Source organism: Lepidothrix coronata, unplaced genomic scaffold (genome assembly GCF_001604755.1).
Source record: "Lepidothrix coronata isolate B3197 unplaced genomic scaffold, Lepidothrix_coronata-1.0 Scaffold54, whole genome shotgun sequence".
Lineage (NCBI taxonomy): Eukaryota > Metazoa > Chordata > Aves > Passeriformes > Pipridae > Lepidothrix > Lepidothrix coronata.
In genome coordinates this window covers 1,064,036-1,080,293 of record NW_016690234.1, presented here as the reverse complement: position 1 = coordinate 1,080,293, position 16,258 = coordinate 1,064,036, and the positions used below count along the sequence as shown (strand labels likewise).

Below are 16,258 nucleotides of genomic sequence, written 5' to 3'. Positions count from 1 at the left end.
ATGTAGAGGGGACAGCCAGCACCCTGACCTGCTGCCCATGGGAACACTCTCACCTCAGTGTATGGGAGGGAAACCTCCTGGGCACCCAAACCAGGAGATTCTCAGGGAGTGAGGAGCCCGGGTAGGGAAAATCCATCCCAAATGGACTGCTATTCCCAAACAATTTGTTTGCTTGGGACTTCCCCTGCCACCATCCCCATGGGGGTGGCTTCTTACCGTGTCCCCATGCCCCGGTGATGCCGGCTCGCTGTGGATGCTGCCCTGGAAGGGTCCCCAGGAGAAGCCTTCGGGAAGACTCCTGCGGGTTCGCACCCGTCTCTCCCCATCCTGCACCTCCAGATCCAGCTCATCTGCAGGGAAACAGGCACAGCATCAGCACGATGCCCCCCAAAACTCCCCAACCTGCAGCACCCCCAGATCCCCGGGGAGGTGGGCATCCAGTTGGGGCCAAGAGCTGCTGTTGGGTGTCCCAGAGCTGCATGTCCGTGGTGGGTGGTGGGATCCATCCGCTTGCCGGGGGGTCCCGGCACGGCACGGGGGGTCCCGGCAGGGCTGGTGGTGGAGCGGAAGGAGCATTTCCCATCCCCGCACCCAAAGTCGCAGCAGCTTCAGGGCTTAATGGCTTTGATTATCTGATAAGCCTCTGGTTTAATGGGTTAGATAACATGTTAATATGCTATGAAGGCTGTTCTAAAATGTTTTAACTGTGCCTTTGTCTTTGGGAGCGCAGATAAGATGGCAGGTAACCAATATCCAGATGGATGAGCGCTGGCTGCCCCTCACTGCGTCTGCTGTGCCCCAAAAACAAGCTGTTCCCTGAGGACAGCGCGACAAACCCAACCCAGGGCACCCATCTGTGGTTGGGAATGCTTCTACTACCCCAGGAAAGCAGTGGAGTCCCCCCATTGCCACACCAGGACAAAGAGCCCCCCTAAAGCCCCAGGGCCACTGAGGTGGAGGCAGCCTGTGCCCGAGTCCTGTGGGTGGGGAGGAGGCTGCTCTTTCTGAAGGCAAAATTGCTTTCGGAGCCGAGAGCACAGGGAGGATAAAGCGATCCCATGGCTGCGGAGATTGAAATCTGATGTGTTTATTAGCAGGGCTGACATCTGGATCCTCCTGGTGCTGGGGTGAGGTGAGGTGAGTGACTGGAAGTGCTGGGTGGTGATACCTGTGATCACCCAGCTCCCACTGTCACCCCTGGGTCCCCTCCATACACCCAACTGGGTTGCTGGGGACACAGCTCCGAGTGCATCCCAGGGGAGCAGTCAGTGCCTGTTGGCAAAACCCATTGCCCCCCAGGAGGTCTGTGAAGGTGTTGAAGGTCCCCCAGGGGTTTGGGGTCACCAGGCTGGTCCCTGTGCTTGGCATGTGCACCCTCCACCTCTGTGCTGCAGCCTCCAGCACGCGCTGGTGAAGGGAGGGATGGGCTCTGCCATGGCCCCTCTGCCCTGCTGGGGCATTCCCAATGCCTGTCTTCCCATTCCCACAGTCCTCAATCTGGGAGCCCTCAGAGCTGGCCTGGAGCCAGAAAAGCTCCAGAAGCCACCCTGGTTGTGGGGATCTCAGCTCTTCTAGCTGGGATTTCATCCCTGCAAAATAGTTTTGAGAGTGAGCATGGCACTGGCTCTGCCTGCCCTGCATTCCTGGCATCCTCCCACCCTGCACCTCTGGCATCCCCCTGGCCCAGATTCCCAGCATCCTCCCACTCTGTATCCCCAGCATCCCCCCTCCCCATTCTCCCATCAGCTCCATCTCAGGATAGGGAGGAGGAGGAGGAGGAGGAGGAGGGATGAGGCCTTTGAGGAGCTGATGGGATTTATTCCCTGGCACAAACCGACCCTGAGGAAGGGCAGCAGCAGCCCCTCATCTGGCTGATCGTCCCCACAAAGGACCTGGGGTTAGGTAGGGAGCAGTGACCATCACAGTGTCCTCAGGGCTGAGCAGGGCAGTCAGACCATCACGTGGTGCACGTTGCTCCACATTTCCACTGCTCTCCCATCTGACTCCTGATGTGCTGGTGTTGGACTCACTCCAGCCTCAGCATCCCCATGCTTCCCACCCTCCTCCTTCATCCCAGCTCTGAGGAGGTGACAGCAAAGGCCCAAGCCCCCAGGAGAGCCCCAAGAGTGGTGGTTCCCCCTTGGCTTTGTCACCCCGAGTATCCCAGCTGCTTTTGGGGAACGGAGCCCAACCGCCACCTCCCCCTGTCCGTGCCCCCCCTTTTTGCCCCCCCTTCCCCCCGTCTCACTGGTAATCAGCGGTGTTTGGGTCAGGAGACCATGTCTCCGAGATAAGAGCATTCGCCTGACACTTCCCATGTCAGAGCACTTCATCTTCTGTGTATCAATCCCCAGCAGAGAAAACACGCAGGCGCTGATAAAGAGAAAACCGTTCCAGACAGGGGGACAAAAATAGTGCTGCCAGAGCCAGCCCCGCTCCCGCCAGCACCCCACGGCCACAACACTGGCCAGTGCCTCAAGCCACCCAAAAATGGGGTGCTGGAACCCCAGCCAGTGCCTCAATCCACCCAAAAATGGGGTGGTGGAACCCCAGTCAGTGATGCTGAACCCAGCCAGTGGTGCTCAGGGGTTCTTCATTCGGGTGGGTGTCCCTGTGCCCAATCACAGCCCCTGTGGTACCTGATGCACCCAGGAGGCAGCTGCTGCCCCTTCTCAGGGTCTGTTTGTGCCAGGGAATAAATCCCATTGGCTCCTCAAATGCCTTATCCCTCCTCCTCCTCCCTATCCCGAGGTGGAGCTGATGGGGGCATGGGCAGGGGGACACTGGGAATGCAGGGTGGGAGGATACTGGGAATGTGGGGCAGGGGGCATGCCAGGGATGCAGGGCAGGCAGAGCCAGTGCCATACTCACTCTCACATTGACACAGTACCAAAAAAGAGGAGGGAAAAGGTGATTTTTCAAACTAAGCACACAGCATTGTTGTGTGAGAACAGGGAAAATGATGCTGAGAGGGACTGGGAGGCCTGGATATGCTGTGTGTCCACACTGTCCACACTTGGGACAAGGCCCAAAGCCAGTGGGCTGTGTCCTCACATGGGAACCATCAGGCAGCAGGAAGCAATCCCACCCTTCTGCTCCTTGGATTCAGCCACATCCCCCTACCTGCATGCTGGGAGGTTGGGAAGAGCTGGTGCCAGCCTGGGGGGTTGTCCTGGAGAGTATGGGAGCAAAGTCCACGGGCTCCAGCTCTCTGAGATCCCCCAGCAGGTGAACACCCCCCCAGGTATCTCACCTGGCCATCGGTCCCAGGCAGGCGGTGCCTGGTTATCACTGGAGGAGGGTTTATCTCCCAGATCATTAACCAAATTGGGCAGGGACCTGCCTGTTTGCTTTAGGCTGAAAAGAAAAGCAGCAGGAAGGAAAGAAGGAAGGAAGGAAGGGGGGAAAAGCCCCCAATGAGCCAGGTGCACCTGCCTGGTGTGACACAGACCCTGGTGCTCCAATCGCTGCTGAAACACTGGGTGCGGGGCTGCTCCCTGCCCCTGGGGCTGCCTGGCTGTGCCTCAGCTTATCTCCCCATCAGAGATTCCAAAGGAATAGGCTGAGCTTGGCCAGGGAGCAAAGATTAATCCTGTCATCACACCACGGCCATGCACCTGCGATCAATGGCTGAGCAAGGCTGGCACTCACGTCCCTGTGGATCTTGAGGATTCTGGGTGGGCACATGGGAGGAAGGAAGCTGTGAGGCATCGCCCTGACATGGGGTGTGATGGAGATGAATGGCAAGAGCCCCTATGCAAGGTGACCCACAGCTTTCCTACGGCCAGGGAAATTAATTGCAGTGCCGGGAGCAGCACGGAGCCAGGCCAGCTCCTGCAGCCACCCACGTTTGCTCCTGGATGCTCTGGAGATGCAGCCACATCCAAGCACCCAGATTTACTTTCCTTGCAGGAGCAAGGCCTAGACAAACCCACTCATGCCATGCCATGCCATCCCAATCAGTTCCTGCATCCTTTGCCCCAGCTGCATCCACGTGATTTGAATCACATCTGAACAAACTGCTCAGCCCCTCGCTGGAATCTGGACTTGGAGGTCCCTGCAGTGTTTGCAGCTGCCTGGATACTATCAGGATAAATACTACTATGGGGGCATCACGGGATCACATCCCAGTATCAGCCATGCTGCTCTGATTAAATACAGTGCCTGGTGCCAGCCCTGGGGGACCATGCGCTGGGAATGGTCCCCACACGAGCCCTGGTGATGGAGAGACTGGGAAAATGAGGACGGACTGGTGGTGTCTGCTCTCATCCCAGCACAGGATGTCCCATGGCATGGGAACACCCAGGGAGGAGGGAAGATGGAAGGGAGAATTGGGAAGGATGGATGAATGGATGGCTGGATGGACCTCTCAGCCCATGCCCTGCCAAGAGACAGAGTAGTTTGTCTGGATATGATTCAAGTCCTATGGATACAGTTGGGGCAAAGGGATGTGGGAGCAGCTTGGGTTGGGATGGGAGGGGACAGGATGGGATGGGACGAGTAGGTTTGTGTGGGCTCCTTCTGCGCTTCCTTCCTGCTCACTCCCCCAGGGAAAGCAAAAGTAGGTGCATGGATGTGGCTGCATCTCTGGAGCATCCAGGAGCAAATGCAGGCGGCTGCAGGAGCTGGCCTGGCTCTGTGCTGCTCCCGGCAGTGGGATGGATCCATCCATCCATCCATGGGTACCCAACCTGCCAGGGCTCTCCTGCTCTAGTCCAGGGAAAGTCAAGCCAGAGAAGCCCCAGTTCCCCCTGGCAGCCCTGGCCCGTCCCCGCCGCGTGCCCCAGCTGCTGTTTTTAGAAGCGGCGAGTGCGCGGCGGAAGGAATAAATCCTGACAACTCAACTAGTGAAATGATGTGATGGCACCGCTCCGATAAGATGGAGGGAGCTGATTGGGAAGAGTCTTAAGCTGTGAACACGCAGCATCTCCACTCTTCACCTCCGCTCACAAAGGGAAATCTCTCCAAAGGGGCTAAGGAGATTATCCCGGCTTTGCCATCCTGGGTGCTCGAGTAATCAGGGCAGCCTTGGGGACGACAAAGGAGTGAGGAGGGTTTAAATTGAGCCTTGCTGGGCTGTGCCTGCTTGGGCTCAGCCTGGGCTTGCTCTGGCCAAGCTGCCATGGACAGGAGAAGGGATAACTGTGGGAGAGCTGGGCTCTGTCCCTCAATTTGGGAGGCAGGGGACACCCCACTGCCCCAGTGGGGCGGGAGCCGAGGGAGGATTTCTGCCTTTATCACTCCTGCCCATCGCTTGCAATGTATTGATTTTTTTTTTCCCCGAGTACAAAAGCGACTCGTTATCGGGCTGAACCCTGCCCCTGGATAATGGAGGAGCCGTGACCTACCCCGGCATGGAGCGGGCACCTCCTGGCACCTGGAGGGGCTGCCGAGGGGGCAGGGGGACCCAGGAGGTGCTGCACTCCAAAAGGGCCTGGCACCCACTCGCCACCTGTGGGGCACAGCTGGCAGGCGCTGGCAGTGGGGCAGGCACTGGCTGTGCCACGTGTTGCCCAGGATTGCCCTTCCCTCGTGTCCCACATATCCCGGGCTGCCCTGCCCCAGCAGGATGCGGCCTGATAAGCCTTCCTGGGACGTTTGCATTTGGGGAGTTGCTGTGCCTTGTTGGGATGGAGCTCTAAGGGTGTCCCTGTCTCCAGAGGGTCCCCATCCCAAGGGGTCCTTGTCCCCAGGGAGTCCCCATCCCAAAGTGGCCCCCATCCCCAGGAGTTCTCATGACAAGGAGGTCCCCATCCCAGGAAACAAAAGGGACCTGTGCCTGCAGTTTCTCATAAACACTGGGAATAAGATTAGAAAAAGCTCAGGGAAGATGAGAAGGAGGGAAACTTCCTGGTTTCCCTCCTGATGGTCACCTGGTGGTGTGACCCCTGTGCCAGGGCCCATCTGTCCCTGCTCTGTACCCACTCCTAGACCACATCCCAAGGGGTCTCAAACTGCCGGGTTCTGCCATCCCAAGGTGGTCCCTGTCCCCCCAGGGGTCCTCATCACAAGGGAGTCCCCATCCCAGGAAATAAATGGGACTTGTGCCCACAGGGCGGGGGACAGAAATAAGCACTGGGAAAAAACACCAGAAAGCATTCAGGACAGATGGGAAGGTGGAAAACTTCCTGGTTTCCCTGGGGCTGTCAGGGTGGCAGGATCCCTGTGCCAGGGACCCACTGTCCCTGCTCTGTCCTGGAACCACCCAGCCCTGCCCAGGCTGGTGCCAGGCAGCGGGTCGGGTTGGCACTGAAGGGGGGGGGGGAGGCAGGAAGCTGAGAGAGGGAGGAAGGGGAGTGAAGGGGCCCCTGGAGCCGATGCAGAGGGTTGATATCCCCTCCGGAAAAGGGGAGGAGACCACGGGGGGGGTCACTGTCACAGCCCCAAGCGCCTGTGGGGGCAAGGGAGGACCCCCGGGGGTACCCAGATAGAGGAGGGGGGCCCAAGCCCCAAAACCCACCAGACTTCAGATCCACCCAGGGCAGAGCAGCAAGGCAGTGAGTGACTGACAGCTGTCAATCACAAGTCTGGCAGCATCTCCCTCAGGGCTCTCACGACAAGAGTGCAAGATATTTTTCTCCTTCCCAAGGGAAAATGCAAAGGAGGATGGGGACAGAGAGGGGGACACTGCCTGTACCTCTCAACACCCTCTGGCACTGCCTGGCACAGGGATGTCCCTATCAGGCTCTGGGAAAGGCTGGTCTGGATTTCTCCAACATTGTCAGTGTCCCCAAAACAGCCTGAGTATCCCCCACACTACCAGTATTCCCAAAACAGACTGAGCATCCCTCCACCCCAGCAGTGTCCCCAAACTAGTCTGATCATCCTTCCACTGTGCAATGTCCCCAGACCAGTCCGAGCCTCCCTGCACCCCATCAGTGTCCTCAAACTGTCCCCTCCACCACACAACAACCCCAGACCCTGCGAGGGCAAGGACTTGTGGAAACAGACCCCAGCAGGGACAGGTCCCCTTTCATGTCCCAAATCCAGGACAGGTGCCACCACCACTCCTGGGATCATTCCCATCCTGATGCCAAACATCCCTCTGCCTTTGGCACATGCCTTTGCTGGACACAAGCCAGGCAGGGGGGGATTTCAGGGTCCTGGGGACCCCTTGATTTAGGAGGGTTGGGGGGCTAATTCCCTGAATCCCAACTTCCCCCCATCCCCCAGCAATCTACCACAAACACAACTATCTGCTGCTCAGCTCCCAGCGATAAAACGGAATAGCTGGAATAATTTTTCCCACCCACACATACCAGGGTGGAGGGGAAGGGGGAGTGATGGGGCAGATGTGGCGGGGGCCGTGTCCCCCGCCCGGACGAGCTGTCCCCCCTCATTGTGCCCTGTTCACCCCGATAATAAACCTTGAGGTTTCCAGACAAACTCTGGGCAGCCGGAGATTATTGAAGCAGGAGACGTGGTGCAGATAAACACAACTGAAGGGGACAGGGAGGAGAAGGGAAGGGGGAGGTGGGGGGAAAGGGGTAAAAAAAGGAGTCTGGAGTTTTAATTAGATGCACCAAAAAAACTAGGAGTTGGTCTGTGTCCTCCCGATACCCCATACAGAGGGTGGGGGGTGAGGAGAGGTGCCTCTGCTGGGCACTGTAATTAACCCAGAGCCATCATTACTGCTCAGAGTAAATATCAATATTAAATTAATATTTAATAATTATTAATTAATTATTAAATAAAGCCCAAACAGGCAAGACAGCAGCATAGGTTGGGGTTCAGCAAGGTGGAGCCCAAACAGTGAAGCTGATGTAGGGAAAGGGGTGAGGAATCCCCTGGGAAGGTGGTGGGACACAGCCAGAGGGTATAATGCAAAAGCCCCATCTCCTCCATCCCATCCCTATCAGAGGCCCATGGTGTTCCCACAGGGACAAAAGCAAAAAACTTCATCCCACCTGGCAGAAAGGCAAGAGCCATCCAGAGTTCCCAGAGGGTGCAGCCTCCCAGCAGCTCCCAGTGGGGATTCTCCAGTGGCTTGTAATGTGGTTGAGCAGCCTGTCCCTCATGGAGGCTCTGCTCTGCTCCATTCCTGCCCCAACTTCATGTGAAATTTGTTGGAGCTTTTCATCTTATCCCCCTGGGAAAACAGGCTGGAATTGGTGAGGTTGGCTGGGTAGGGATGGGACAGCCCCGGGATGGGAGTCAGAGCCTGTGGGTGTTCCTGCTACCGGCCCTGCTCCAGAACAAACAGAAAAGAGCGGGAAAGATGGAAACCTGAGGCATGGCTGGCAGGGCTGTGGGGAATGGTTTGGGGGAATTTGGGATGGTGTGGGGGAATTTGGGGAGGAGGGACATCCTGTCTCCAGTCCCACTAGAGGACAGAATGAGCACAAAGGATGTCCATGCTCCATCCTGGGATCCTGTTGGGAAGCAGAACTGAGTCAGGGTGTCCCAGCACCCTGGATGAAGCGGTGGCACATCTGTAAAGGCTCCCAGGTTGAGGATTGGAGCCTCCAGCTCCTGGGAATTTGCCTATCGGCCGGGTGAGCTGCAGCCCCCTCCAGGGAACAAGGTCATTTCAAAGATAAACCAAACCCCTCCTTCTCACTCCTGGCATGTGGGGCCAAGGAGCCCCGTGGTGAGTTCCTGGAATGCCACATCCCCTCCAGCACAGCGGAAAGCACTTTGGGAGACCCAGACCACCAAACCACAGCAGGGGTGACCCAAGAACCCCCCAAAAATCACCAGGGAAAGGCGGGAGGGTGAACAAAGGAAGCCCCGGCCCCCACCCTGCACGTTGCATCTTCGCAGCTGCCATTGCTGACACACGGCGGATCTTGCCAGATAAAAAAGAAAATTCAGGCTGCTCCGAGTTTCCCTTTTCGCCAGCTCCATCCCTGATAAGTGCAGAGCCTGCAGAGCTCCTGATAGACGGGCTATCGCGGCGGTTGGTGCGAAAGGAACACCCTATCGCTGCGGCATCGCCAGACCGCCATCAACTCCCCGCCACACCGAAATTAATACCACTCCAATTACCAGAATAGAGATGGGCTGGGAGAGGGCGATAATAAAATCTCTTTTACATAAAGAATGCAAATAACCCACTCGGTGAGGGGAGGGGGGAAGGGAGGCACCAGGGCCACAGCCGAGGCGTTGTGGTTCCTTTTGGGAGCCTGTAGCTGGTGATGCTATTGGGATGAGGGGCTGCGTGGTTTGGTGATCCCCCTGGGAATGGGGGCACCCATGGGGTTGGTGTCACAGCCCCCTCCCTCCCTGCACCGGGATACCAGGAGCACGGCAGTGCCGAGGGCAAAGGGCTGGGGAGCAGATAAGGAGGAGCCGGGGGTGGCCTCGCAGCTCCTTCCTGCCCGGCACGCAGGAAGGGCCAGGATATCAGCGGGGCCGGCGAGAGCTTCCCCTCGGATGGGGCGGGAAGGGGGAGCAGGGCCAGGGCTCCATGCTGGGCCGTGGGGATTTCGGCAGCTGCCTGAGCATGTGTGCTGGCAGCCGGCACTTCCCAGGGCTCCTCCATCACCCAGCCCACACCGGAGGCTGTTTGCCCTGGGGACACACTGAGACCTTCCCGTGGCATCCGTCACCGCAGGGCAATCACTGCCCTGTATCGGGGTTGCCCCTTCCCAACACACTGCTCCAAAACTACATCTAAAGGCATCGCCCGGCCAGGAGCTCCCCAAGGAGGAGCAGGGTGTGAGCAGCACCAACAGGGCCCAAAATCTGGGACATCCACCCTTGGGGGTTTCAAGGCCCCCAGTTCCATCCCCATCCACCCACTGGGAGCTATTCCCAGTGGACAGGCACCCACAACCCCAGTCAAAGAGCAATGGCCATAAACTAAACCACAGGAAGTTCCATCTCAAAATGAGGAAGAACTTTCCATGGAGCGTGGCAGAGCGCTGGAACAGCTGTCCAAGGGAGGGGGCAGAATCTCCCTCTCTGGAGACATTCCAAACCCACCCGGACGTGTTCCTGTGTCACCTGCTCCAGGTGACCCTGCCTTGGACTGGATGATCTCCAGAGGTCCCTTCCAACCCCAAATACTCAGTGATTCTGTGAATCTGAGCGGCAGAGCCCCGTAACCCTGTGGGTTTGGAGATAGGGGGTGATAGGGCACGGGGTACCCACAGGGCATGCCAGGCCTTGCCGGGCTGCCCCAGTGCTAGCGGCCCCGGCGCGGAGATGCTGGCAGGGAGATAGAGGCTGAATTTGCTCCTTGGGGTTTTGATAATCATCACAAAACCACGCGAGCATCGCTCTTGTGGTTGCCAGGAGGCTTGCAGAGTGCCCTGGTGTGACGCAGGATGGGTCCAAACCCTCCCTGTGCCAGCAAATGTGACGCCAGATTGGGGGATGGCATCCCTGCTGCTCCCAGTTTGGGTTTTAATGTCCAGGCAGCACCTTGGGGACATGAGGGACAACAACCACCTCCTGCACCTCCTCTCCAGCAGAAGTGCTGCTGTTTGCAGCCTGCCCAGCTCCCAGTGCTCCCAGTCCTCCTCATACTGGTGTTTGCAAGAGGCGAATGCTTGGGGGCTGCTCCAGCCCACAATCCAGTCAGGATACTGGGACAGAGTGGGATGACTGGCCGCACACCAGGGACTCACCTGGCCCATTCCAGGTGTCCAGTTCCTGTGGGTTTTCTCCAGGATCTAGCTTTTCCGGCTCCTTTGGACTCTCTGGAGTGTCTCTAGACTCTGCACCAGGAGGGGAAAGGCAGGAGGTCACAAGCAGGGAATTTCAGAGGCAGTATCCCAGGCGGGATTGGGACCATCAGACCAGTGACACCCCAGGACTGGGATCAGCACAGGGAAGGGGTTCACCCAGTGTCCACACCCTCACCTCCCCTGGGGATGACCCAGCCAAGTCCACCCTCACATCCACCCCAAGGATTTACCAACCCACCTCCCAAAAACCTGCCACCTCCCTCTCATCCTGCTGCGGTCCCACGTCACCCGGCTCAGCCCCGCTCCCATCACGGCTCTATTTGTGGCGTATTCATAGCAACTTGATAACAATTATTTTCTCCATTAACTGCTGCTGGAGATGGGCTGATAAAGCCAATCTGCATATGACAGTGTGGAAGATTAGTGCCCAAAGTACATGTTTGCCTTGGCGTCCCGGGCGGATAACCAGCACGGAGCCCAATCGATCGGCGCCACCGCGAACGCCCAGGGGTGACGTCACCAGCATTGGAGATTATTAATACAGGTGATAAGCGGAATGATTAACATCAAATAAATCAATCACCGGGTATAAAAGTCCTATTATTTTTGGCTATAAATCAAAGTGCCTGGCATATCGATTTTTATCCATCGCGCTGAAAGCTTTAGTGGCCGTTATTGCTGCTCGGCGTTATCTCTGCTATCACCTCTTTATCGAGGCAGGCCAGTGCCAGGTGCAGCTCCGCGCCCCAGCTCCCGGCTCTGAGCCCCCAGCCCGGCTCCCCCATCAGATAAGAGCCGCTTGCTTCCTCTGCTGCTGAGCAAAGTTTGCCAGGAGACCTCCCCACTCCAGATATCGGGGTCCCTTCCCTGCTCCAGTGATCAGGGTCTCCTCCCTGTCCAACTATTAGGCTCCCTTCCCTGCCTTAGCTATCAGGATCCCTTCTCTGCCCTGGGTATTGAGGTCCCTTCCCTGCCCTGAATATCAGGGTCTCTCCTTGCCCCAATTATCAGGGGTCACTTCCCTGCCTCAAATATCGGGGTCCCTCCCTGTCCCACTTATTGGGGTCCCTTCCCCACCCTAAATATCAGGGTCCCTCCCTGTCCTAGCCCCTGGGGTCCCTTCCCTGCCCTGGCCCGCCCCTGCCTCAGCTACCAGGTCCCATCCCTGCCTCAAATACCAGGTTTCCTCTGTGTCCTGGCTACTGGGGTCCTTCCCTGCCGCAGCTATTGGGATCCCTTCCCTGCCTCGGATATCGGGGTCTTTCCCTGCCCCAATAGCAGGGTGCTGGTGTGGCTCCCTGGTGCATCGTGGCTTGGCTCCCTTGGTTTTGGGGGACACCACCAGCTGAAGGCAGCGGGGGTTTTTCAGGAGCCGCGGCTGTGCCGGGGCCCAGCGGCTCCATGAGCCGGCGCAGCCTTGCCCTGGCGCGGTTATCTCAAAGGGCACTGCAAACATTAACTGATTGGGATTTGCCCCCACCTCCACAGGAAGGAACTTAAAGGATATCTGGGGACTGTTTCAGCCCGGCCCTGAATCGCAGCCACCTTTGGGGTGCGGCACAGCTCGGCTCGGCTCGGCGGCAGCTTGGCGGCAGCGTGGGCAGGAAGGCAGGAGCCATGGCCCCGTGCCCCCAGCCCATCTGTGTCACTGACAGTGCCAGCACCTGCAGCCTCAGGGGCTGCTCAGCACCCTGGGAAGTACCCCGAGGCATGTGACTTTGCACCCCAAGGAGTCACTCTGTACCCCAAAAGGATGCGACTTTTTCCTCTGGAGTCACTCTGCACCCTAAGGAGTCACTTTGTAGCCCAAGAGGTCATTCTGAACTCAAGGGATGTGAATTTGTACCCCAAGGGGTTATTTTCCATCCTGGGTGGGGGAAGGAACTTTGTACCCCAAGGGAACACTTTGCACCCCAAAATATAGGACTTTGCACCCCAGATAGTCACTTTGCATCCCTGGGAGGGTCACTTTGTACCCCAAGGGATGTGACTTTGGGGTCTGTGCTGCTCCCAGTGGGTCCTAAGGGTGCCCAGAGTGTCAGAGCACCCCAAGGACATGGGAGGGTCCTCACTAAATCACCAGCCTCACAGGGTGGGTGGCTACTTCGTTAGTTAATTCCCACCCTGCCCACCAGCAGAGATGGTGCCCAGGCCACTAGCATGCCCAGCAGGTTGCTCTGGTGGCAGAGCCTGTCCCCATGGTGTGGGGACACCACGAGGAGTCCCCTCACTCACCTTCACTGCTGGGGGGGCTGGAGGAGTCGTGCTCGGCAGAGCCCTCGTGGTCCGAGGTGGCCCCGTCCCTCTCCGAGGGGCTCTTCTCCCCCACTGGGCCGTCCTCGCCTTCCTCCATTGCTGCCAGGGAACCTGTCGGGACACAGAGAGGGTGGTTGAGGGGAGAACCACAGGGAAAAGACCCCCAGTTGTGAAATTAGGATGCCAGTGCCTTGGGGGCCAGCAGGAGATGCCCTGCAGCTCTGCAAATCATGAGAAGCGAAGGCAAGGGAAACCCTCTGCCTGGCCATCCCTGAGGTCCTTGGGGTCCCTCGCTGATTTGCAGAGGTGGCCACTCTTCTGCTCCAGGTGTATCCTGAGGGATGTCTGGTCCCACCCAGACATCATGGGAAATCAGCCCCACACCTACCTGGGAAAAGAGTGGCGTTCCCTCGTACTACAGGCACACAGATGTGGTATCGCTCACGCTCCCACCCAAAACCCCACCGTCACCTGCCCCAGAAAGGGATCCCAGAAACGGTCCCCAACACCCCTTGTCCAGTGACACAAGGGGGATGATGCTGCAGGGACACAGAGGGTACAGACAAGGTGCAAAGGGGGTGCACGCGGGGGACACCCCATCAGCCCTGCCATCCCTCTCAGCCGTTTCCACGGCAACGCAGCATCCCCAGCCAAGAAAGGCCAGACCAGCAGCACACATGGCTCACGCCACGCGACGCCGCAGTGCCGGGGGCTGCCCGGTGCCCTATCCGGCACTGCCGGCACCAGGATCGGCACAGGGACACCCCGTCTGCAGACCTCAGCTGCTCTCCGTGACTCCAGGCATGTATATTTACAGCAGGAGAACAAAGAGCCCATAATCTATACAAAGCAGACAACAATGAGCGTGAATAAAGAGGCTGCCGGAGAAGGGAAGGCAATTTATTCTAATTCTGCTAATTTCAGTTCCAGCACAATTAAAAAGGCTCTGATAATATTCAGAAACAATCGCCAGCTAACAAATCGTTTCTCTCGCTGTAAATGAAACATTGTTAGGCTAATTTCTTCTTTCACGCCTTCACGGCTCTTGGGCTTCTGATAAAGTTAACCCGACGCTCGCCTGTGCTGCGGCTTGGCACCTCCAGCCTGGCCAGGGAGGGATGGATGGGGCTGGAGAGGGATGGATGGGGCTGGGAAGGGATGGCTGGGGCCGGGATTGTGTGTGGCACCCACCCAAGGGTGCCCAAACCAGCCACATCCTGCCCTGAAACAACGAGGCCCAACCAGGAAGAGGATGGGGATGAGTTTGGGTGCTGTGGTATCACCAACTGCCTACAGGGATGGTGGGCAGCCAACATCCTGGCACTGTGTCACTATATGGGTCCCTGGATGCCTCCCTGGATGACCCACACCCCACTCTGAAACACTGATCTCCAACCTGCAGGGAGATGGGGATGCTCCAAATAAGTCCAGCTGGAGTTTGGGTACCGTGGCATCCCCCAGTGCCTACAGGGATGATGGCCAGCCAACATCATCCCAGCATCATGTCACTGTGTTCCTGGATGCATCCCGGGATGACCCACATCCCACCCTGAAACACTGATCCCCAACCTGAAGGGAGACGGGAATGGGTCTGGGTACCAATCACCAACTGCCTACAGGGATGCTGGGTGGACAGCAGAATCCCAGCACTACATCACCACAGTCCCTGGATGTATCCTGGAATGACCCACATCCCACCCCGAAACACCCATCCTCAACCAGGAGGAGATGGGGATGATCCATATAAATCCAACTGTGTAAAACTAGGAGTTTGGGTACTGTGGCATCACCAAGTGCCTACAGAAGTGATGGACAGGCAAAAAATCCCAGCATCATGGCACTGTGGTCCCTGGACACATCCCACATCCCACCCCAAAAGGTCCATCCCCAAACAGGAGGAAGATGGGGATGCTCCACATAAAAACAACTGGAGTTAGGACACTGTGGTGTCACCCAGTGCCTACAGCGATGACGGGTAGCCAACAGCATCCTGGAATCATGTCACCAGGTCCCTGGATGCATCCTGCATCCCATCCCAAAACACTGACCCTCAAACAGGAGAGAGTTGGGGATGCTCCACAGAAATCCAACAGAGGTTTGAATACCATAGTGTCACCCGGTGACTACAGGGATGATGAATCCCACATCCCAGCACCATGTTACTGCGGTCCCTGGATGTATTACACATTCCACCCTGAAACACCAATTCCCAACCAGGAGGGAGCTGAGGATGCTCCACGTAAATCCAACCGTGTAAAACCTGAGCTTTGGGCACTGTGGTGTCACCCAGTGCCTACAGGGATGATGGGCAGCCAACAGCATCCCAGCACCATGTCACCATGGTCCCTGGATGCATCCCAGCACCCAGCCTGTCCCACTGCACATCCCACTCCCAGCACGCCCATCCAATCCCCAGGGATATATCTCCGGCGCTCTGGGCCGTGCGGGTTAAACGAACTACTGGATGACTCAAAAAAAAGGAGGAAAAAAGGCAAAAAAAAAAAAGCAAGTGAGGGAGAGGGAGCGCGGAGTAGGGAGCAGAGCGTCACTTCTCCGGGATTGCTGGAAGCCCTGCACAGTTATCACCGCACACAGCCTCCCTCGGCTTGCCTGATCTGTCTATTCTTCATTAAGCAAATACGCTGAAATGGAAATGAAAACATAATAGCTATTTGATTTTCGGTGAGATATTTTGCATATTGGTTCAGTGCTGATAGTGGAATTTCATCAACTCCCTTTTTTCATGCTTTAAAACTGAATTACTGAGGCTGGTTTTACAGAGAGGGGAAGAGCCAAAAAACGCTCCCTTCCAAGATACTCTGCTTCAACGATTAACTCTTCTCCCTCCCTCCTTCTCCTGCCTTTTTTTATTGATAACAAGGAAGGATTTCTCTTTTTTTCTTTTTTTTTTCCTCAAAAAAAAAAAAAAAAAAAATTGCAGCAACTAAAAACCTGCAGGAAGCCGAGGCAATGTGCCCATGTCACCAAGGCTAGGGATGAGGGTCTGCATTCCCAGGGAAACCCATCGTTATCCAGGTAATGATTTGATCATTTCACTCCAATTAAGGTTCTCCCAGCATAGGAACAATAAAGCTTTTCTTGATTCCTTGCGTTTAGCTGGTAAATTAAATAAAAGGAAAAATAATATAGGGAATCAAGAAGGAGGGGGGACTTTTCCAGGCTGCCAAAAGCGAGACCCTGGGCGCTCCAAGAGCCGGCACGCAGACAAGAGCAAAGTGATAAGAGGCCTTGATAACAGATAGAAAATAGCAACAGCCACAGACTTTCCCACCGGCTCTGGAGCAGGGAGAGAGAGGAGGAGGAGAAGAAGGAGGAGGAGGAGGAGGAGGAGGAGGAGAAGGAGGAGG

The 16,258-nt window shown here is 57.0% G+C and overlaps 1 protein-coding gene across 1 annotated transcript in view; it reads right to left on the bottom strand.

Moving 5' to 3' along the window:
* ZFPM1 (zinc finger protein, FOG family member 1) overlaps positions 1–16,258 on the bottom strand; it is a 37,028-nt gene that overhangs the window by 7,375 nt on the left and 13,395 nt on the right. The window contains exons 2-4 of the mRNA XM_017816084.1: positions 12,870–13,001; positions 10,575–10,664; positions 217–350 (exon numbers count right to left, since the gene is read on the bottom strand). Coding sequence (XP_017671573.1) covers positions 217–350; positions 10,575–10,664; positions 12,870–13,001 — 356 coding nt within the window. The remainder of the gene's footprint in view (positions 1–216; positions 351–10,574; positions 10,665–12,869; positions 13,002–16,258) is intronic.